Here is a 24,977-nt window from a genome sequence, read left to right on the forward strand (position 1 = left end):
AAAAAAAGTTTCAAGTTTGTTAAGTTTTAAAGTTTGTGTTTTATTTACGTTAGTTTTTCACTAAAATGTTTAGTATTTGTTTTGTTGAGTTTTTTCTCATAAAGAAAACATTGCTTAATCAATAGCAATTTTTAATGCCTTGAAAATAAAAAAATATCGATTGTACACACATATGTACATTGCGCACAATATATACATGAAACGAATGAAAAGAAATCTTTGATCCATAATTAAAAGATTATAACGTCGAATCAACACACAAAACAAATTTGCAGAGAACCACACACACACGTCGGGGTTACAAGGAACCCCCTTTTCAATGCAAAAGAAGTAATCGATGGATGAAAGAGACATAGGACTTTTGCACTGAGAAAGCAGTATCTTGTAAGCCCGAAACACATGTATGCAGTTCTCTGCAAACGAGTGCGATTTCATGTTTTCATATTTTCTTTTACTTTTTTCGCAAAGGTATTTCTTTACTTCCTTTTTTGATCTAGGTTTGCATCAAGATTATTTTATTGCTTTCCTACTTATTATATTTGAATAAATTTGCCAAAATAAATTTTATATAATTTTACGAGAGTTCAAATCATTATTGAAATCAAAACTTTGCTTTTCTGAGTTTTCATCAATTTTAAAATTCTATGATTTAACCAACAGCAAGATTAAGGTCCCAAGCGAAAGTCACACAATTCGAAATCTTATATACATGAATGGTGAAGTTTTCAATGTGTTGTTTCATAGGTGCCTTGCTCCTTGTACCCTTGTACGTAACCAGTGGTGTTGGGCTTGTCCACTCGTCCTTCTTTTCCGCGACCTTTACCGGAATCATCGAATCGGAGCTTGTGCGTTCCAGTGTATTTCGTGTGATCGGTAAGACGACTGACAGCGCCAGCTGCCGCCGTTGACTGAAAGTAAAAGCAAATTTAAAGCACAGACAAATTTATTTAGATTAACTTTCAAAATATACGTTATTGATGCCATGCCAAACACAACTATGAGATAGAGTGTCTAGTTTGAGATTTGAATAAAATTTCATAAAAAAATTTCTAAGAAACAAAAAATTTCAAACCAAATTTATTTTTGAATATGATTTCATTCAAAATCTAAAAATTATAAAGGATATAATTTATAAGCTTAAATCTTTTTTTTTTAATTGTTGAATTGTTATTTTCTTTTTTTAAATTTGTCTTGAATGTCCTACCTAATAATTTTTGTTTTAGTTTCTAACTTTCCGGGAGATAAGTTTTTAGATTAATTTTTAAAACATGATAAAAAAAAATAAAAAAGTAATTTTTAAAAAAACTTTTTTTAATTTTAAACTTTACTTTTAAATAGAGAAAGTATTTTTCTTTATTTAGTTTTGCTGAACTTAAAGATAGAAAATAATGAAGGACCTTTATAATTGTGTCAGGAAATTCGCAAAACCACTATCTCTCAGTTAATGTTAAGAGACTTGTTGTAAAGTTATAAATAATAATGTAATTAATTTATATTTAAAATTACTAATGCTTTAAATATTTTAAAAATTGTCTGCAATATTTTTCGGTATTTTTTTATTTATTTTATTCATTACGTAAAACAGATTAATACATTAACTCAGCTTGATTAAACATCGCGGATATATATAATAACAGACAGTGAAACCAATTTCCATAACATGTTCTCTTTTGCTTAAGATGAATATGAATGCTATTTGCAGCTTGCTACTACATTTAAACGTGATCATAAAAGAAAGAAAGAAAGAAAGAAGACCGTTTTTGGAGAGGGGAGGGGGGACGAAAGAAGCAAGTAATTCCTTACTACTATGTTATCAGCAGCAATAACAAAATATTTTAATTCAACTATAAATATTAACAATTTTGTGCTATAAACTTGCACTTTTGGAACATTAGACCTCGCATACCAAGGGAGAGAAACTAAAGAAAAAAATAAATTTCTAATAACTTTTCGTTCTAAGGTAACAACCGTACTTGTTGATTCATTCGTAATGCCCATCGTGCCGGGTTGCACATATACGTCGTTTTCCCTGCATGGACACTGTGCTGGCAAAGAAACAACTTCTACAGAGTTTACTTTTTTAACCGACTTCAAAAAAGGAGGTTATAATTTCGTCTTGCGTAACTGACAACCCACCAAATCCTGAGTTAATCACTAATTTAACAAAACGCGAAAGTCTTTAAAACTAAACCTACTCGGTTACGTTAGGTAGTAGTTATTAATAGGACACTCCGACTTCAAATGATCATTAAAAATTAAGAGATCGTTTATAATTAGTTAGTTATTAAAATAATTCATCGTATAGTAATTAAAATCAGTGTTTATTTTATAATTGGGTGTTTAGTTTAGTTGATTTTTTTACTGAAATTGTAAAATAAATTTGATTTATATGTTTGGGTAGAAAATCGTAAGTAAGTATGATCAATTATTTTTTTAACTTTTTAGTTCCTCTTTGTTTTTTGAAGTCGGTTCTTTTTTATTTGAAAATAATTTATTTGGGGATTTGCGTACTAGGGAATTAGTACTTGCTTATTAAATATTTTGAGAAGAGAAAGTAATTTAGGGCCAATTGAAAGGGCACCGGCAACAAGATGACTAAATGAAGAAAAAATGATGATTTGAAAATAATTTATCAATCACCACCTCAAAAAATGATGTTAAAAAGTGCAAAAGACATTAATTAATTTGGACTTTTTCCCCCACCAGAATCAAGATATAGTCTCTGTGAACTAATTTATTAACAACCCTATATGCTAATATATTGGGAATTAGTTGGAAAAATGCACAGTGTCTACTAAAATAGAAGTTTCTGCTATCATTAATGACTTCCGACGATATACTATTTTTATATTTCTGTGAACCAATTCAGAGGTCTCTTATTCCTCCTCCTATGGACAGTCAGGAACTTATTCTGTAGTAAGCAAGTGGTTAATTTACTTGTATACAATTTAGCTAAATCAATAAAAAAGAGTGATTTAGTGATTTCCAAAAAGAATTTTACTTCGTGCACTCTCTTCAACTAAATATTTTTATTTAGTTTTAGAGATGTTAAAAAAAAAATAAATAAATAAATTTAAAACTGGAACTAGATTCCGCTTCTTTTTTTCTTTTCTTTTTTTTTCATTTTCTTTTCTTTTCTTTGACCTTTTTATTATTATTACTATTATTATTATTATTTTTGCATAAACTATTGTCTTCAACTTGTCCAAATGCTTTCTTGAAACAACGGTACCAAACTATAAAAGACAAATAATTAACATTTTAAATCACTAGCACCAATTCCATGGGGCTTGGGGGAGGGGAGGGGCAATAATTTGTGCTTGTGAGTGTCATTTTTAAGAGGACATGGCGAGAGCTTTTGCTTGAGGAGTACTTAATGGGAAGACAAATTTCTTTTTGCTTAACAAGTGTCATTAAGAATTGTGACATTTGAGAAATTTGAAGGCATTTGCTTCTCATCCGACTTTACTTATCATTTCAGGATTTAAGAGGACTGCTTTGCGGTGCATCAAATAAATACAAGGAGAGAGTTAGGTGGAATTCAAAAGTTGGTTTTAAATTTACATCCTCACGCAATGTATATCCATTGTTTAACTCTAGGGTAGTAGCATGGTGGTGGAATTAGGGAGCAATGCCTTGCCTTTTGTGACTAATGCTCTACCTATAAAATTACACTTAAAAAAAGGTCAAATTCCGGGGGAAAGTCCCCAAAGTCCCCTTCCTATAACGTCAACAAAGATGCTCAGAAATTAAGTTTTAAGAATTTTAATTTCTAAAAATTTTGGGAGAGTACCAAACTTTTTCTCTTCCCCTAAGGTCATCAAAGACGGCTCAAAATCGCATTTTTAGGACTTCCAATTTCTTCCAATTTTCTTTGATAGGGATTCCAAGCCCCATTCCTTCCTTTAACGTTATGAAATATAGCCTATGGTATGATTTTAATTTCAAAAAAATTTCAAGGGAAAGCCTTCGAATCTCATCTTTCTCTAGCATCGTAAAAGATGGACTTAAGTTGCATTTTCAAAACTTCAATTTTAAAAATTTTGGTGAAATGCTCCGAACCTCATTCTTTCGCCTAACGTCATCAAAAGTGGCCAACTGAGCTTTTAGGACTGAGTTCAAATTTTCCTGGGTTGGGGAACTCCCTAACCCCTTTTTACCTAACCTCTTTGAAGATCGTCTAAAATTGCGATTTTAAAAATTCAGTTTCAAAAAATTTCTGAGGAAATGTCTCAGTACCCCAACGTTACCAAAGATGGCCTCAAAATGCTATTTTTAACAATAAGGTTTCGAGACATTTCAATGAACAATCCCCGAACATTGCCAAAGATCGTCTAGAATTGTATTTTTTAACTTCTATTTCGAAAGTTCCAAAAGAGAGTTCCGAATCTCATTCCTTTCCTCATATCATCACAGATGGAATACATTTGCGTTTTCAATAGCATCACTTTCAAAAAATTTCCAGGGGAGAGCCCTTTTCCTTAATATCATCATCAAAGATGGTATTAAACTGCAATTTTAAAACTACAATTTCGAAAAAAGAAAGAAGAAAATACGTATACTGGCATTTTCAAGGAACAAAAATCTGATCATTTTTTTTGGAGGGAGGGAGGCCCTCACTCTCAGGATTGCATACCCTCTTAGACTATTAATAACCCTTTATCCCCCCCCCCCCCACCCCCAATAATTTTTGCAAGTCAGTTTTGAATATGATGCTACTTACTGTCGTTTTCGATGTCGCTGGTGGACCACACGAAGCCATCTTTTGCTTCATTTCAGAAACATCTGCCTTTTTATTCTTCGCTAACGTCTCCAAAAACTGTTCATATTCTTTAATTGGCAGCGACTTTTTTGCCCTAGAAGCAGATAGTGATGATAGCGAATTAGTTTCGTTACACGCTACACAAATATTATGCAGTATTTTTCATTTTCCCCCATGTTTAGTAATGGGTCCTCCACTAACTACTATCGGAAAATGCACGAAACGCCAAATTCTGGATATTCAAGTTTTTCCCAGTGGTTTAACACAAGAAAATTCGAGTTCCCTGTAAAATATTGAATTAAATAATGCTACAAGAAATCGAAAAGTAAAAAGTAGACTTATTTTTCAAAACAAAAGTAAGAATTCTAAAAATTCATAATTGCAAAAATGGACCCTTAAAAAATTCGCAATCACAAAAGTGAACCTATGAATCGACCGTTTTCAGTTTGAAAATTGTTATTGTTTATTTGCACTTTTTTTTTTTAATCAAATTTCAGGCAACTTTCGCGATACATTTAAAAGAAACCATTTTCAAAATAGAACGGAATGTTTAGATCCTTTTAGGCGTTAGCCAGTCTCAGGGAGTCAGTCACACTTTTGAGTCACAGGGAGATTCAAATTTATGTATACAAATGTTTCGGGGAAAACAGAAAACACAAAAACAATTCTGGATAGCATATGAATGTATGACCGAAAATCTACAGTATAGAAAGATGAAATTTCATTAAAAAAAGTAAAAATAAATAGGAAAACTATTTATCTAGCGATAGTTGGCAATTCTGCATTACGTGTACTATACATATCTAAAACAGAGTTTATATCTCAGATTTTTGATCTGTGAACTCCTTCAAAAATACCAAACAATTTGCAAAAAAAAAAAAAGAGGGGGGAGGGATTGCGATAAGTGTGTCTGAGTCAACCGAAGTCTAGTAATTTAATTATTTCCTTCAGGATACTTCGCAAGAAAAAAAAAAAAGCATCAAAGAAATTAAATCAAGCCATTCGGACGGATGATGGGAATATGTGCAGAACCTGCATATTACTATTACATTTCATCCCGAACAACTTTTTTTTTGTATTTGTTCATAATGGGGGTTGCATATTGACTCATCACATACCTAATGCGATCCTTCACAGGTGGCATCCATACTTTCGTGTGGCACCTCTATCGACAAATAACTTTTACCATTTGCGAATTTTGACACTCAGTTTCCCACCAGATGGAGACACATAGGCTGTTACTGTACGAAATTGCACTTTAAGCTTAATTTAGCCGAGAGCATTCAAGCGAAATGGAAACTGAAGGAATCTTAAGCAAAACGTCCGGCCGTTCAGTATAAAATGCCAGTTGAAAAATTATCGACTGTATTTGCCCTCACGTTAATAGCAATCCGTTAATGTGCCTCTTGAAAATACTTAAGAATTGCTTTTCTAACGGTAAAAAGGTTTTGATATGGAATGGCTATATTTTTAAACGGTGTCCCCGCCATTTCGTTGACACAAAATTTCTCCCTACCTCTCCCTGTTTCTCTTTTCAATCTTGCCTTTTGAGATATTTAGAGCGAGGTGGGGGGAGGGGGGGGGGGTAAGTTTCGGCGAAATGGAGGGGGGGGGGAGGTAAATTTTTTAAAAATGGTTTATAAGCTGGTAATTCATTGAAAAGAGTTTAATAAGAGAAGCGCATGAACTATATAGGGAAGTCGTTTTTTGTCACATCGAAATTCTTTCACCTTTTTCTCTTGCGAATAGAAAAGAGGGAAAAAATGAGACTTTTTACACTAAAATTTAGAAAAAAATAAAAAAATTATAAGGGTTTTAAAAATTTTCTTAAGTTCAACGCTAGTTTTCTTTTTTCCCGTTATTTTCTTCATCACTTTTTCAGCTGATTATTTGTTCAACCATAAAAAAAGTAGAAACAGTCTTAAAAACGTGTTTAGTGGATAAAAAAGCGCTATTTTCACTGGTAATATAAGTTGTAGCATCTATTTATAACATCAGACTCAAGAATAGAAACATGAAGCTAGCCAAGCGCGAAGGTCATCCTCGTATTTTATAAGAAAAGCTAAATAAAGTTAACAGGATTAACAGTTTCACTTGTAGTCTAGAAGGGATGAAAATATTGGAATAGAAATAAAATAAACAACTAGTGATTAGTGGAGTAATAAAATGCAGGGCTGCGGAGTCGGACTGATTTTGGGGTAAATAAGTTAGTTAGAGACGGAAGTCGAAGGTTTAAAATACCCAGGAGTCGGATTCGGTCATTTTTCTTCTAAGTCCGCAACTCTGCCAGTGCTTGCAAAGTCAGAATCGGAGTCGGACTGATTTTGAGGTAAAGGAGTCGGAGTCGAAGGCTCTAATTATATTTCCGGAGGTGGTGTAGGTAATTTTCTCGCCGACTCCGCGGCCCTGATAAAACGGATATTCAATCAAATGCACTCTTTTTTCTAATGTTTATAATGCGGATTCAGAATCCTATCAAATTTTGTCCTTCAAATAGTCATTTAAAGTAACGTTGAGCCACAATTTCTCTATTTTAATCTGCTTCCATCATATTTTAATTTTACTTTATTTATTCTTGTAAAACAGAAGAAGCACTCCGAAAATATTGTGTAGTTATCCGAACTTGTGACGTAGCAGCTATTAAAAACTTTTGAAAAGAATTATTCACCTGGTTCAAGCTATTCCGCCATTTAAAGTAACTTTGCACCACGTAAGAAATGAGATGCAAAATAAATCATTTCTATAAAAGTAGTACTACTTTAAATCAGAAAAAAATATAAATGAAAAAATCGGAGTTATTTAAACCTCGCTCTTTGTATTTCACAAAATCAAAAAATTTCTATCACTAATAATAATTCATAAAGTATAACATTGTAGAAAGATCAATTTCGGAAAATTCAAAAATGTCTTCCAAACATTTACTTCAGAATCAGAATAATTCAATTATGCATTGAGCGCGCTGTATTGCCAACTTTTTTTTCGAAAAATCAAGAGTAGAAAAAATATTCCATAATATTGCAAGCAGAGTGCAGCTCTGGGCTTTCTAGTTTCTTATTTTTTAAGTCTATTATACTATAAAAAGGTGAAGTGTCGCAAAGTTAACTGATATATACCAGAGTTTCCACAAATGGCTACACTTTTTTAAATTAAGCTTTCAAATTTTCTTTCTTTGGGAAAAAAAAAAAATTATATTAATTTGAATTCTTGGCATCTTGAATTCAAATTATGTTTTTCGCAATCACGAGTGTGTGTATGTATGAATGCGCGAGTGTGTTTGTGTAGGCGCATGTGTGTGGGTGCGTGTGTATGTGTGTATGTATGCATGTGTGTGCCTGTTGTGTATGCAGTGCTGTGTGTGTACGCGCGTGTGTGTAGGCGTTCGTGTGTGTGTGTATGTAAGCATACGTGTTTGTGTCTGTGTGCAGGCATGAGTGTGTGTATGTGTGTGTGTGTGTAGGAGTGTGTGTTTGTGTCTGTGCGCAGGCATGAGTGTGTGTATGTGTGTGTGTGTGTGTGTAGGAGTGTGTGTTTGTGTCTGTGCGCAGGCATGAGTGTGTGTATGTGTGTGCAGGATATGGACGCAATCTGGAGACGGTTTTCATAAGAGGAGCAGCATCGTGAGGCCGGTCGATGCGACGGTGATGGTGCTGGTAAAGGGTACTGGCGGGAAAATAAAAATTATAGGAATTCAAAACAGTAAAATGAGAACAGTAAGCAATCGTGTTTGCTCAATAAAACCCTTGAAGCCTTTTTTTAAGGTAGAAGATACTACCTTTACGCTGTTTATAAATTTCGAAAACAATAATAGGTACCAGAAGTTTTCAGTTTTGAGCCTATAAGTTTGTTACCCTTCAAATCATACATTTTAATCAATTGCATGTTCTGTGAGAAGCAAGTTAGCTGCGAGGCAAATTAATAATGCAGTCACATGTATTTTGCAGAACCTTTTCATTTCGGGGAATAAAATTACAAATACACAAAAAATAATCTGCGTTTTATGCTTCTTTTTTCTATGAGAATGAAGATGCGATTACATTTACACTTGAATTTTAAATTTGTATCATACCCAGGACTTAATTTCTAGTAAAAGAAGTGCAGGAGCTCTATAAGCTTCGAAAGCTATTTCCATAACTCAATTGCCTGAATTTCGACTACCATGTGAAACTTCATTTGAAATTGAAAATTGGTACAGAAACTGAGCTCCTGTGTGTGAGCTCCCGTGCAAGTTTATCCCAAAATACAACTTTTAAAAACTCTGAAATAATCGACTAATATACTCTCACGATGCCGATGTATAAAAAACTTACTGCGCAGTATCTTGAAAAAAGAAAGCGGAAGTTTGAACCAATTTTAAAAACTCAATTTTTCATGTATGTATTAACTTTGGAACATACAAACTGAATCCTTCCCATAACTAATTTGTCCGTTTTAAAGCTATTAAATATTAAATACTGTCACCAAAAGTTCGATATTTCTATCTCATGACAAAACTTTGTCTGTTACTTACTTCGGTAAATAAATAAAACTTTCTTAAAAAACAAATAAATAAATAAATAATGTGAAACTGAAATAATTTATGAAAAAGGAGGAAAGAAGATTTTCAGATATCTTAAGAATCATTTTTAATTTCCAATCCTGCTTCATTCAAAAAGTGGTTAGCTTATTCCCCGAAACATTATTTCCCTTGTCTAAACCTATCAAAAACTCATTGCTTCGTGTCAAACGATATCTAGATTCGAAATTATCATGAAATGAAATGGAAAATAGGGACCCGTGCCCCCCGTGGCTTGCCCCATGCATCGTTCATGCTGGTGTTGACTCATCAACTCACACTGTGTTAGTTCATTCAGCAGCAAGTTGAGTAAGAACTCAAGCAGTTATGACGCTTAAATAGGGGAGGCTGGGCACGCTATTACCGAAACTGTTTCGTAGATATTCTTTTCAAAAAATATATGGTTTATTCTTTATTTATCTGCCGTATACTTGCAGTGTTGCTACATTAGTTACGTATCTGACTGGAATTGATAGCATAAAAATCAGGTGAAGGTTCAAATAATAAGAGTGGTACATGGTACATGATACTCAAGAGTTAAAACTATTAAAATATTTCTGCTAATGTATTTATCCCTGTGATCTGATCATCTTAAAAGTATTTCCGTTACAAGATCATATGTTTCTATTCTACTTGCTTTGTCCTGACAGTTTGAAGGAAGCTTTTAATTCCTTGTCAAAAAAAAAAAAAAAAAGAGTAAGAGTAAGAGTAATTATTAACTTTATCAAAACTATGTGTATGTGCGTTGAAGAGTTTGCCGGTCGCCTCTTGTCCAGATGAAAAGGTTCAGAAACACGAAATTTTAGTTGAAAGACCTAAGATCAGGTTCTGTTGAACCTCGAATTTAAAAACATTTCGTCAATGTCGCATCTTTTTATATTTTTGCTGATTGCAATTCCAATACGCTGTAGGACGCAGTTCCAATAAACTCATTTTATCAACTCACTGAAGGTATGAAAGGCAGAGTCGACCCCCAAACAGAGAATCGAATCCAAGTCCTCGATGGCATTACCTATTTTCAAATAATTCTACCAAAGTGTGAATAATTTTCATTTTTTCACACATTTTTAGCTTTTTTAGTGGGTTGTGTTTCGAACAATTTTGAAAATGGAAATCTAAAAATTGGCAAAACTACTTATCTTGTCATCTTGAAGAAAGAAGATTTTGTCCTTCATGCTAAATTTTATTGAAATCGGAAATGGTGAGGTCAAGAAGGTGATGGAATTGCTCATATAGGCAACTAGCCGCGCGACGAGATAATATTGCGAAGGACGGTTTACCCCTATAAACATCATTTTCAGAGAAGTCCTGAAGCACGTCCACTTATGTTTATTCAGTTTTTTTTTTCCAATTTCAATCATTATTTATTTTTTTCTTATTAAAATTTGAAATAAAAGAATGTATTGTGCCCTCTAATTCCCAATTATCCAATGTTTAGGGGTAAATCTCGCCCCGTTAAAGGTGTTTGTTGCCAATAAAAAAAATTGAAAATAAACACAGCTTCAATATTTTTAAGTGTTCTATCGATGTGCAAAGTTTTATTTCAATCGGTGATTCATACTTGGGTAGGGTTACTTGTCAGCCACTGACATTCATATTGTATATAACATGGTAGATTTGCTGCTTTTCTTGAAATACATTTCTTGCGATATGATACGGAAAGCAATACTCAGCTCATCTGGGTCTATTTCTTGCTTCATTCCACATAAAAACCAAACACACACACACTCACACACACACACAGAAAGACCAACTCTTGTACGAAGTTGGAGAAAAAGCTTACTTAGCCACCATTTTGTAGTAGATGCCTGTATCTGTCGTAGTGAGTTTCTTGTCAATGACTTTGGCCTGTTTCATCCATTTGTCGCTGTTTGACAAGGTAATAGCTTCGCCCGTACTCTTGCTGTCACCGAACTTGGCAAAAAGTTTAAATTGGTCAGTAAAGGAAGGTCCATCCATAGCTGAACCTTCATTGCTGGTGCTGTTTTCTTTTGGAGGGTTTGCGGGTGATTCGCCCTCGACGATAGCCGCCATACCTGCCACAACTGAAATAGTAAAAATAACTTCTTTGGAACAGGAAACTAAATTCAAAAGTTTTAATCAAATGAACCATTTTACCGTTACTGTTTGGTAGCCGATGAGGGTGGTTCAAAATTCTCTTATTTTGGAAGTTAAAAAAAAATATTGTAGTTAGTTTTTTAATTAGTTTGTAATTAGTTTTTTAAAATATCACTTAAAATTTAAAAAAAAAACGGACGCCTACGGCGGTTGACGTTATTTTTTGGCGGTCATTTGACTTGGAGAAGTTTTGTAAACTAACATATGACAGTAATTTTAGTAACTACTGCGCACTTACTGTGTCATTTCTACATAAGCAGTGTTTCACATGAAATAATTTTTGATCAGGGCTGTTAAGTTTCAAAAAGCCTACAATACTAAAACTAGTAAAAAATGAGACTCGATTATTGTCTACGTTTATAAATATTTTGACGCAAAATCATTCAATACATTTAAAAATTAAAAAAAAATGGTTTTAGTTGTATAATTAAAATTTTAGAAGTTCATTAAACTTTCTTTTTACTTAACAAAGGGGAAAGGGCTTAACATAAAAGGTGGGAAAAATGAAGAAAAAAAGTGGATATACTGGAAAAAAACTACAAAAGTGTCAATTTTTATCTTTTAACAAAAGTTTCTTGTTAAAAAAAAAGCTGTAAAAGTTCTTTATTTCAAGTTCGTAAAAAATGCAATATGTGTTGTATTCAGGGTGGTTCCCAGCAGCTGTTCATATTCTTCACCAAATGCTTAAAAAAAAAAAAACTGCTTTGTGACTGATTTACGCCAATCTCCCACAGTGACATGACTTGATCTACAACCTACTTTCAAGGAAGACATTGTTTGCTCCGTATAAACAGCTTAAGAACTTTTTTACGTATATGTGTATGAAAATAGTTATAGGTCTTGAAAACATGGAATATTTTATTATTCAAGAAATCCGTAAATATCCCACCAATTACTGACATTTTCAAAAAGAATATCGGTTTACCTCCACGAGTAAAATATTGTTGACTCCACCATATATTTTTCGCCTTTGAAAGAAAAAAAAATTTTAAATTTCATTTCTTAAGCCATTTCTTCGGAATATCGCAAAAAAAAAAAGAAAAAAGAAAAAAGAAAAAACACACACACACACACACACACAAAAATCCACTTCACTAAATTGAAGAACTTTTTTTTTAATGTGTTGAAGATTTCGGGTAATAAATTTCTCTATTTTGTGTTCCCAAGGATACATTTTTTACTCAACTACTGTGGTCACCGAATCGTGTCCCGGAAGTGAAAAATTCTGCAGAGATAGACGGAATGAGTGAAGAAGACAGGTGCAATCCCAAGGATCTCCTAACACCCACCTCTAATAAGAAGAGTTCTCTGTGCCAATGCACGATTTGCACTTTTACAAAGCGTGTTAATTTTATAAGTCTGCTGATTTGACTTTGGGTTCATTTATGCTGGATCCAAGAATTTGAAACAAGATTTAGAAGAACTAACTTGAAGAGTAGGGACAGTATAAAGACTACTACAAAAGTGACTAGAATATATATATATATATATATATATATATATATATATATATATATATATATATATATATATATATATATATATATATATATATATATATATATATATATATATATATATATAGTAAAGTATGTAGTTTCACATACACGGGTAGCACAGAAATAAGTGTATGTAACAACGAAGATAAACAACAATAACAACAACAAAAATGAACATGGAACGTTAAAAAATAAACTAGGAACATTAAAAACAAGAATTAATGAAATCATGGGTATTAAACTGCTGCTACGTTTACGAAGAGCTGGAGCAGCTGGCATATTAAATATTCTGCAAGGTTTCTGTGCGGGTCAGTATCATACATGCAGCAAAAATTAATTAGAAGTAAAAGTATATGTATTTGAATTAACGAACTTATATGTGTAGCTACTTATAAGGCTTAATACAGTAAGCAGGAAAATTATAAAACGTTATATATGCTTATATTACGTAAGCAATATAAGCATATATAACGTTACGTAAGCAATTACGTACAAACGTAAGCATATATAACGCTTTATAATTTTCCTGCTTACTGTATTAAGCCTTATAAGTAGCTACACATATAAGTTCGTTAATTCAAATACATATACTTTTATTTCTAATTAATTTTCGCTGCATGTATGATACTGACCCGCACAGAAACCTTGCAGAATATTTAATATGCCAGCTGCTCCAGCTCTTCGTAAACGTAGCAGCAGTTTAATACCCATGATTTCATTAATTCTTGTTTTTAATGTTCCTAGTTTATTTTTTAACGTTCCATGTTCATTTTTGTTGTTGTTATTGTTGTTTATCTATGTGTTTGAATAACCGTCCAAGATTTAAAATACACACGCATGATCATAAATAACACTCGTTAGAGTTAGATAGTATGAAACAACGGTTGCAAAATTGAGCACCAAAATGGGTTAATGGGGGGTATGGCCCCCTCTAACAATTCTATAGACCTTGCAGTGTGACTCCATACTTGAAATGAAGTAGTTTATGGGATCCTGCGGTAATTGTTCCCACTCGTTCAACAACGCTGTTCTCAGACTATGGATGGTTCCCGGAGAGGTGTTGCGAGTTGCTATTTCTCTCCCGAGAGCGTCCCGGACATGCTCGATAGGATTGGAGTCTAGAGATCTGCTTGGCTAAACCCTCTTGTGAATATCCTCCCCTTCCAGAAATTCGTCGACCAGAAGAGCTCTATGTGGCCTTGCGTTAACATCCATTAAAATTACCCCAGGACTAACAGTACCTCTCAAGAGGGTGCATAGAGAGAGCATAGGGCTCCAAGACCACATCTCTATTCCTCGCAACTGTCAAAGAGCCTCTCTCAAAGACATGGAAGGGTGTGCGGCAATTCGGCCACCCAACATGATGCCTGTTCAGACCGTCAAATCACCACTGTCATAATGGTCGATTTCGCGCATATTGGAGGGTAGCACAGTTTTTGACAAAAAATGCAAAAAAAGGTATACTATGAAAACAAGAAAGTTATTATCATACAGAAGATTCTGCAATGGAGTGTCGAAAATTGAAGAATTATTACTATAAATAGAAACAAGATTATTATATTATATTTTAAATATTAGATAGCATATAAAAAGATTAGCATCATGAAACATGAAGTTTTCTTCTGACAACAGATGGAAAATTGAGATAAGTCTAATGTTGTGAAAAGGCGATTAATATGTTTTGAGTAAACGAAAGGTTATGGTTACGTCTAATATGTAAATGTAATCTTAACGGATAGAAGAAGGTATAATGTTCCGGAGAACCTAATTCCCCGTAAGAACAATTAGCCAGAAGCAGAAAGAGAAAATTTATAAATAAGTTCAGTTCACACGTCGGGTGATTTCTTTCTTTCTTTCTTTTTTTCTCGAGTTACTTTAAAGACACTATTTATCAATCATCGATGCAGATCACGCAAGAACTTCAAGAACGCATTTATGCAGCATCACGAACAATCGATCGAGTGATAGTACAAAACGTTTGGAACGAATAGAATAAAAGTTTAGATATTTGTCGTGCAGCAAAAAGCTCATACATTTCTAAATGAAAAGAGGTGTATATTTTTCTACTAGTGGTACCCGCACGGCTTTGCGCGAAGGAGAAAATTAAATGGTCCCTTGGTTTGCCTGTATATTTACAAATAATGCATGATGAATTTCTCGCCCATTTGCTATGTTAATTTGCTCGCCCATGGTCTTATATGTTAATTTGCTCGTCTACGTTATAGTAATTTGCCAGTCTACGTTATGATAATTTGCTCGTCCACGTTATGATAATTGCTCGGTAAAATGTTCTTAAAATTGGAATAGAAAAAGAACAAAATCGAATTTTCGAAAAAAATCGCTTCGTGGTGCTCACCCCTATGCTACGAATTAATTTTTTGCCAAATTTCATGAAAATTGGCCGAACGGTCTTGGCGCTATACGCCTAACAAACATCCAGAGATACAGATTTTCAGCTCTATTATTTGTAAAGATAATTTCATGCATCTGGCAAGGTTGGCTGAAACAACATTGGATGTTACAAAGCACAAACTTTCCAAGAGAGCTTTTTCCTGGGAGTGCAATAGGGAAGTTTTCGATTTTTAAGTTTTATTTTTATATGATAGAGTAATATGTATGAACATTATAGGTGAAAAAATTTTTGCGATACGATAAGTAGTTTTTTTAAATTAATTTTTAAAGTTCAAGTGATTGTGACGTCAAATGGCACAGGAAGTGACGTCATGCGCTGTTCCGCCGCTGGAGAAGCCGAAGGACGTGCAGTTGACTTCGAAGATGAAACGTAAGGCATACCTCTTTGCATTTAACTCCTCTCATTTCTGGAACATTAAACCTCTCATCCTCTCGGAAATATTCGAATACCATCATTGATGTTACCTGAGGAAGATTATTAGATTGTGCTTTAACGAATCCGGCCTCTATAGTGTGTTCAAAAGGATTATTGAATTCCAAAAAAATAAAAATATCAGCGTGCTCAAAATGTCCGTAGCGAAAACAAGGGATCTTCGGCGTAAGGCTGCCCATTAGAGCCCTGTGATGTAAGCTCGTGACGTTTCAGAAAAGCGTACTTTTGCGCGTGGATTTTTAAAAAATCATTAAAAATCAATCATGGTGTTTTAAAATTCGGCGATGGTGAATTTTTTAGTTTTGAGGGTCAGTTAACAATATCCAATAGTCAAAATATGAGCATTTAATAGGTTGCAACTTCCCTATTAAATATGTGCTTTTGTTGCCTTTAATATGAATAATAGTCTCCAAAATAGTTACCAGATACAGAAAATAATTTCTTAAATAGTCTCCTATTTAAAAAAAATAGCATTTATATCATTTTGATGCCATGAAGTGGGACAGACCTACATGGGGTAAATTTTCTCCAAACAACCTTTAAAACGGAAAACTTAAAAAAATATTTTCCAAGTTTTAGCCCAACCCTGAATAAACACTAGAGAGAGACCAGCACTGACACATTCTAGTACATTTTTCTCACTGTCTGACTGTTAATATTAAGGACAACCAGTGGCGGATTGGTTGAAAAAATCGGTCCTGGCATTAGGAGATGTAGCGGCCCCATAGCTCTTATAGATATTAAATTTTACCTAACGATTGGGATATCACTTAAATGTAAGGAAATTATTCTTAACAATTAAATATGTTGTATTTAAACGAATTTTAACAGATAGGAACACTTCTGCGCTTTAATGGTGAACACATTGATACAGTATTAGCTAAACCTTATTTTGGGGGAAATTTGTGATTGTAATTGCCCATTTAAGTATTTTTATAATGCCCGGAACTTGATTGAATATTTCCGTAATGATAACACTGCTTGTTTAGTGTGTTCTTTTCTGCAGTCATAACAAGTAACTTAATTGTCCTGTTTTATGAAACTGATCTAGTGATGTTCATGGGTGAAAGACTAGGGCCGTCTTAGAACGTGATGGGTCTCTCGACACAAACACACATTACTGGGCCCTGTCATAAACATTCCCTTTTTTATACTGCCATACCCTGACGACCCCCAGACTCGATACGAGGTCAAAAACAAGGTGGGAGGGGTCGGGTACGAGTTTTACAGCCCCTTATTTTTTTTTCAAACGCATGTATCAATACAAAGAGAGAAAGTGGACTTAACTTTCTGGCTTCTGGGAGTCATTAAAGTATTAGCAATATAAACTTAATGGAAAGATTAACTTTGAGTCTGAAATAGGGGGGTCCAGGGGGCCTCTTCCCCGGAAAATTTTCGAAATTGTAGTCTTAAAAATTCAATTTTAGGCAATATTTAGCAGTGTTAGGGGAGCGTAGTTTCAGAGTTTCTCCTGCTGCAATTTTTCGGAAGTGGAAATCCAAAAAGAGAATTTTAAATTATCTCCGAGTATATGCTATGAAGATCGGTTCCGGAAGCTCTCCTCTGAAATTTTTAAAAATATATTAGCTCTGAAAACGCAGTTTTAGAAGATCTTTGGTGATTTTAAGTCGAGATAGATTCCGAGGCCATCCACCAGAAAATTTTCAAATTGAAGTCTTAAAAGCTATTTTTGGTAAACACAGGCGGATTTACGGGGGTGCGCCGCATCCCCAACAATTTTGGTTGGATTTTCAAAGAAAATTTAAATGAAATATATTTTATCAGGAGAAAATATATGTTTCTCCTCAAGAATTTTCTAAAACAACTTATATTTTTCTACAGCTAAATGCAAGTTAATTTACTTGAAAGCAAACCCAAACATACAATAATAGGCAGCTTATTGTGTAACCCGGTCACCACGCATCGCCAGTGCGAGAGAACTTCACATTTTTTTTCTAGTCGTGAATGTTTTATTACATTTCATTTTCCCACTTTTTAAAAGAGTTATTTTTAAAAATTAAACGCGGTAAAACTTTTCCTTTTTTTTCGTGGTAAGTAGGGGGTAAATTTAAAAGCGATTTTTTAATTTTTTTGCAATTTTTTTCTTTTAGGAGGAAGAAAAAAATCGTTTTTATGAAATTTAGTTACACTTACTAAAATAGTCGCTGTATTTTACAAATGATTGCAAAATACTCGCTTTTGTCATCAAAATAGTCGCCTTTGCCCTCAAAATAACAGCTTTAGTCGACATTTGCAGTGCTGTATCCCCCTCCTCGTTTCCTGTATTGCAATGGCGTAGCTACAGTTTCTGTCGTCCGGGGCGCTTCCTCTATTTGCCAACTTTTCATTGAGACATATCTATCTAATACATTAAAGCATTGAAAACTATCGTTCAAAATATAAAACTTCATTTAAGGTAGCAAAGGGAAACTAGTTTAATCCGTATTCTTCCTACAAAAATGAAGGGGTGGGGTCAGGCGCCTATCTTGGAGAAATATTCTGAATTTACATCGAAAATTGCAGTTAAAGTAACTTTTGGGGGAATGGGGTTCTCTACAGAATCTTTATCAAAACTGAAGTCAGTTTAAACCTTTGGGGACGATAGAGAGTCAGCTTTTCTTCCGTAACAAAGTTTCAATAATTTGTTTTCCCTGCATTAATTCAGCACTGGCAAAGAAACAACTTTTACAGAAATATATTTGATACTTATATACAGAAACAGATGTTATATTTTCAGAAATATATTTATTATTACATATTTGAATATTTTCCGAAATTTGAGTTTTAAAAATACAATTTAAGGACTTACAATTTAAAGACATTAAGAATGAGAAAGATTCAAGGGCTCACGGTGGAAATATCACATCTTTGAACACTGAAATGATCGTTCAGTCATACCAAAACCTTACATTTCAAAGGGTTTTTTTTTTCTCCTTTGCCTCCAGTATTAGATTTAAAGTATGATTCCCTTATTTGATTTTTTTTTTTTCACACCAAAAGTGCTGAATCGCCGCCCCGGGCGGACCACCCTCTCCGCCCCTCCCTAGCTACGCCACTGCTTTTTTGTTGCACCCCCAGAATTCACAGCCTAAATCCGCCTATGTTGGTAAAGACTACGACACCGGCAGTTACTCGAAAGTTAAGTTCCAAAAACGAAATTTTTCTGACCTTCAGTGATGTTAGGAAAAGGAGTTTTCCGGAGGCTCACCCCGGAAATTTTTCGAAATTGTAGCACTAAAAACGAGATTTAAAACGTTCTTCATTGATGATGCCGAGAGAGAGGAGGGGACGGGGCACTTTCCCAGAAAATTTTTGAAACTGTTAAGTTAAAAACCCAGTTTTAGACCATCTTTGGAAATGTTAAAAAAATGGGAGTGGTTCGAGTGTTTTCCTACAGCAAATTTTCGAAACTGAAATTCCATGTTATGGCGGGAGTGGGTTCGGCTGTTCTCTTATGAAATTATTCAAAATTGAAGAACAAAAATTTAAATTTTACACGACCTTCGATGATATTAGGAGGGGGGGGGGGGTAGGTTCTGGGGACCACCGGAATTCTTTCGACGTTGGTTTTTATCAACTTATTTTCTTTTTAAACTGAGGGGCCCGAAACCGTGAGTTTGTACAGTGTACAGAATACTTTATGCTTTGTCAAAAAATGTTTGAAACTCACATTTCGGCGGCATTTGGCCTATAATTTGATAATCTTAATAATGTAGAGCCTTTCATGCTCCTCAATGGAATTTTACAATTGCATTTTTTTTAAATAATTTTTTCGGAAAAAAATATGGTGTCACTTTTGTTCCAATTGTTATAAACAAAGTCGCCGAGAGCAAAAAGGGAAAAAAAATGACATAGGTCAATGTTTTTCACAGGCCCCCTTCTACACCTTTCACCATTAGGATATTTTACCCTCTGCACGAGTTCAATTAAGAGCCGGGCCCCTATTCTCCAACTAAGCTGACATGACTTCACGTCGGCCCTTGTTGTAAGTTGCATTTTATAGCAATTTGAATTGTCATTTATAAATAAAAGCGTTAAAGAAACCAAAAGTATTTTAACTTTTTACGACCGCTAAGGTTTCCCTGTTTTTTTTTAATTTATTCATTTATTTTTTATTATACCACTAAAAATATATTGGCAGCTCAGGGCCCGAACAATTAAAAGTAAGGCTCTAGGTCCGCATTAATTTGGAGGCCCCCTTATGCTGCGATTGATTTACATTTTTAAAGCACGAAGCACTTTTGGAGGTCTCTTTGTATAATCACACACACAACTATGTATAAATCACTTATGTGCGTTTATGAATCCAATTTGGGCCCCCTCATAATCGTGATCAAGGAAATTCGTTACTGGCAGAATGATTAAAAATTCCCCTTTAAAGAAGTTTTTTTCCAACTAAAAAGTCTTATTTTTTTTAAATACATGTATTTTTCATATCGTTGTAATACTATGAATAATTCTTTGAAAAATGTGGATCCCCTTAGGAACAGGGGGCCCCAGTCCTTGGCCTAGTCAGCCTGTGTGGTAATCAGGCCCTGGGCAGCCCCATTTCAGAAATCCCCCCCCCCCCTCTTGGTAACGGTCCTGCCTCCCTCCACCCGCAAGCTTTAATCCATGCGTAAAGAGGAGCTGAGGCTGTGTTTTGCGAATTTGCGTTATTCTAAACACATCCGCGCAAAATTTACATTTTGCTGTTAGTAGACAGGCTCGAAATACTTTGCTGTTAGTTGATCGGCCCAAAGCATGACCGGCCTACCGGGCAAATGCCCGGTTTGCCCGCCGGCTGTATCCGCCACTGAGGACAACAGTATAAGACTGACTGTATAATAAAAAAATTTTGAAAAAGAAAAATAGAACCGACTTCAAAATTGCTCTAAAAAGTGAAAAATAATTTTATTCTTTAAACACCATCGATAATGCTTTTAAACATAATTTTTGAAGTTGGCGCAAAAACAAAACTTAAAATCCAGTGTAACCATGCTTCGTTCATATTTTTTTCCAGAAAAGCATCCAAAGTTACGAACGAAACATTTATATCGTTATTCAAATATGCTGTCATCAATGCATAATGAATGTGATAGTGAAGAAACTGGGCCTGGTTAAATTTATAGTTGTATTTGAGTTATGGCTGTGAATGATTTTATCTATCGTTTTTGCGCCAACTTCAAAAATTATGTTTAAAAGCATTATCGATAGTGTTTAAAGAATAAAATTATTTTTCACTTTTTAAAGCAATTTTGAAGTCGGTTCTATTTTTCTTTTTTAAAATTTTTTCATTTCATTCTTTTTAGTGTAAATGTAGGTATTTCAGAAATAGTAAGAAGTTACCATCACAAAACTTCACATTTTTTTCTTAAAAATGCTCCATACTAAAAAAAAAAACCTATTGACACGCGTTAAAGTTTAAGCGATTGGCACTAAAAACTTATCTTTGTTCCTCTCTGGAAATCATGCGTAGTTAATTTAATTATAACTATTTGAATATTGCGTTTTTCCTAACTAATTTACATTCCACAGCATCTAAGTTGCTCATGATGCAATCCTGTATTTTCTTACTTAGCCCCGATCATCTGTTATCGGCATAGATGATAACGATAAAAATACTACAGAGTAGTTGAGGCAAACCTAATGGTAGCATTGTGAAGGCTAAGCAGATCCTAATTACTGCATCACCTCGCTTCCAGGTTAGGTTTACCCCTACTATGGAGCAATAGCACTGAAGAAAGGAAGATTTTGATAATTCACATTGGGTTTCTATAAATCAGCAGGGTTACTAAAATAAAATTACTTACGCCAAAAATGAGACGACAGCGCCAAATTTCCCATTATCGAAATATCCCTTGAAGAAATTTGATGCTTACTTCAGAGAAACCTTCATTCAAAATTACCATTACAATTACTATTAATGTACAGACAATGTGAAAGCCAAATGAAGCGAATACTCGTTAGTCTCAACTCGAGATCTTTATTCAGAACCACGAATGAACGTTACATCTCCTTATATACAACTTGAGAAAGTGCTGGAACTTTCCAGACTTGGAAAGATACAGAAATTAATAGAACATTCGAGAAAATACGGGAAACAGTAGAAACGAAATTTTAGTAAAATTCACTTTGTCCTCGTCGGGATTTGAACCCGGGTCGCTCGTGTGGGAGGCGAGAATTCTACCACTGAGTCACCGTTATCCACGGATGACTTCGCTACAATATCATTTTAATCATTTAATAGGGAAATTGCATAAAATTTACTGTTTTTTGCCCATAACTTTTTTTCTAAAGAACAAATACGGTCAAACGAAGTAATGGGACCTAAGTTGAGCCATCCCCTATCCATTAAAAAAAGAATCATCAAAATCGGTTCACTAGGTGAGACGCTATGAGTGGACAAAAAAAAAAAAAAAAAAAAACATGCATACGGTATGAACTGATAACCGCCTCCTTTTTGAAGTCGGTTAAAAAGAGCTCGAAGCGTCACATTCATATTTCCGATCGAAAGAAAATTAGCTCTCGTTTAAAAAAAAATGAATGTATAGTACGAATAAAAGAAATTAAGAACCAAAAAACAGTAAAAAAAAAAGAAGTAGTTGAGAAACAGAAATTGGGATTGCAAAAACTAATCCTTTACAAAAATCGCACTCACAAAAACGATACCGTTACGAAAATTGCGATCTTTTACGATCGAGATGAAACTTTACGAAACTTTTTTTATACAAAAAAATAAATTTCACATTTTTTCTGATCGTGAATGTTTTATTACATTTCATTTTCCCACTTTTTAAAACGATAGTTTTCAAAAATTAAACGCGGTGAAACTTTTCCTTTTTTTTCCGTGGTAACTAGGGGCAACTTAAGAGCGATTTTTTAAGTTTTTTTATAAATTTTTTCTTTTAGGAAAAAATAATCTAGCTTTTTTACGAATTTTAGTTACACTTACTAAAATAGTCGCTGTATTTTACAACTGATTGCAAAATACTCGCTTTTGTCATCAAAAGAGTCGCCTTTGCCGTCAAAATAGCAGCTTTAGTCGCCATTTGCAGTGCTGTACCCCCCCTCCCCCCCATTCCCTGTATTGCAATGGGGTAGCTACAGTTTCTCTCGCCCGAGGCGCTTCCTCTATTTGCCAACTTTTCATTGAAACATATCTATCTAATACATTAAAGCATTGAAAACTATCGCTCAAAATATAAAACTTCATTTAAGGTAGCAAAGGGAAACTAGTTTAATCCGTACTCTTCCTACAAAAATAAAGGGGGCGGAGTCAGGCGCCAATCTCGGAGAAATACTCTAAATTTACATCAAAAATTGCAGTTAAAAGTAACTTTTGGGGGAATGAGGTTCTCTACCGAATCTTTATCAAAACTGAAGTCAGTTTAAGCCTTTGGAGACGGTGGAGATTCAGCTTTTATTCCGTAACAAAGTTCCAATAATTTGTTATCCCTGCATTAATTCAGCACTGGCAAAAAAACAACTTTTACAGAAATATATATGATATTTATATACATTAACAGATGTTATATTTCAGAAATATATTTGATATTACATATTTGAATATTTCCCGAAATTTAAGTTTTAAAAATACAATTTAAGTGTTGAATTACAATTTAAGGACATTAAATGAATGGTGAAGGTTCAATCGCTCACTATGGAAATACTTTAACTTTGAACACTGAAATAACCGTTCAGTCATACCAAAACCTTACATTTCAAAGGGGGTTTTTTTCTTTGCCTCCAGTATTAGATTTAAAGTATGATTCCCTTATTTGATTTTTTTTTTTTTTTTACATCAAAAGTGCTGAATCGCCGTCCCGAAAAGTACACCGCCCCGGGCGAAGCACCCTCTCCATCCCTTCCTATCTACGCCACTGCTATATTGTTGCACCCCCAGAGTTCACAGCCTAAATCCGCCTATGGACCCACATGTTCCTTGATCTATTTTTTTCTCTGTAATATTGTTTATATTCTGATTGCTATTAATTAAACAAACAATATTTCACACTGCACAATATTTCTATTTCTTCTGTAACATTTTTGATCCATTTTAGCCAAGTCTTAGCTGTTGTTAGGTTCAGGACATGCCATTATTCGAAAAGCATACTGTGTTCTACAATCTGAACGAATTGATAATTCGCACAACCGCCGGTCCCAACTTGTTAGGATTAAAGAGGTTCTACTGTACTGCCATTGTCCGACAAAATGCAAAAAGATGCCTTTTTCGCTAACGTATTTGGTGAATTCCAGAAAAAGAAGACATGACACCTGCATTTTAAAAGTATTAATATTCTGTCACTTGCAATGTACCATTCTCTTCATAAATAAATAAGTTTCTTGAATCTTAACTTATTTTTCCCAAATAGTTTGATGATTTTTAGAAAATCAAGTGCAAATTCAAGTTTTCTCTCTGAGTTTCTACAGACCAAAAAATCTTTTTTTTTTTTTTTGTTACATACTGTAACTTCAATAAACTTGTTATTAGCGTATAATATTTAAGTTAACTTTTATCTTTTGCATGTCTAGTTAAACTTTTTGGTAAGTAATTTAAAATTCGTTTATTTTTCAACCATGAAATAGGTCCAAAGTGACAATTTGATGTCCTTCCGTTACCAAAATACTACATCTCTGTTACTTCACCAAGAGCCTATTGCGTGTAGAAACTAATATTTTTTTATGCACAGCAGAATTATGTCCCTTGTCAAAGAGGTATAGTTAGACTTTTAATAGGGTCTGGTGGAGTAAAGTGGTCATAAAATCGCAGGTTTTTAACTTAGGTGGATAATAAATACAACAAATTCTTTAAACACTTCAATTTTTTTATTGTTATTTTACATTGCATTATTAAAGAACACGGTACATTGAATTTTAGGAAGAAAAACATTGATTTTAGTAGTTTTATAGCACTTTCTTTTCCCTATGTTTTTATGACCACTTTACCCCATAGGGTGGGGGAAAGTGGTCATAGCATGGGGTAAAGTGGTTATATTTAAAAATAGAAGCAAAATCATTATAAATAATCCTAAAACTTGTATATTTCTGTTGCTTTTATAGTTACAAGTATATTCACGAGTACATGCGTGTACGAATATATTCGTGTCGTGTTATAAACGAGTAAACACGTTCCTATATGAGCAGATACATGTATACATCAGATATATGCATGCAGGTGCCTACTCAAGTATATACGTGTATATACGAGCATAAGTATAT

At 34.0% G+C, this 24,977-nt stretch overlaps 1 protein-coding gene across 1 annotated transcript in view; it reads right to left on the reverse strand.

The window, feature by feature from the left end:
• Window positions 1–298: 298 nt before the first annotated feature.
• Window positions 299–24,977, reverse strand: part of LOC129235284 (tubulin polymerization-promoting protein homolog) — a 53,173-nt gene continuing 28,494 nt past the window's right edge. The window contains exons 2-4 of the mRNA XM_054869003.1: window positions 11,098–11,359; window positions 4,724–4,856; window positions 299–908 (exon numbers count right to left, since the gene is read on the reverse strand). Coding sequence (XP_054724978.1) covers window positions 726–908; window positions 4,724–4,856; window positions 11,098–11,348 — 567 coding nt within the window. The 5' untranslated portion in view covers window positions 11,349–11,359 and the 3' untranslated portion in view covers window positions 299–725. The remainder of the gene's footprint in view (window positions 909–4,723; window positions 4,857–11,097; window positions 11,360–24,977) is intronic.

Source organism: Uloborus diversus, chromosome 2 (genome assembly GCF_026930045.1).
Source record: "Uloborus diversus isolate 005 chromosome 2, Udiv.v.3.1, whole genome shotgun sequence".
In the NCBI taxonomy this organism is placed as follows: domain Eukaryota; kingdom Metazoa; phylum Arthropoda; class Arachnida; order Araneae; family Uloboridae; genus Uloborus; species Uloborus diversus.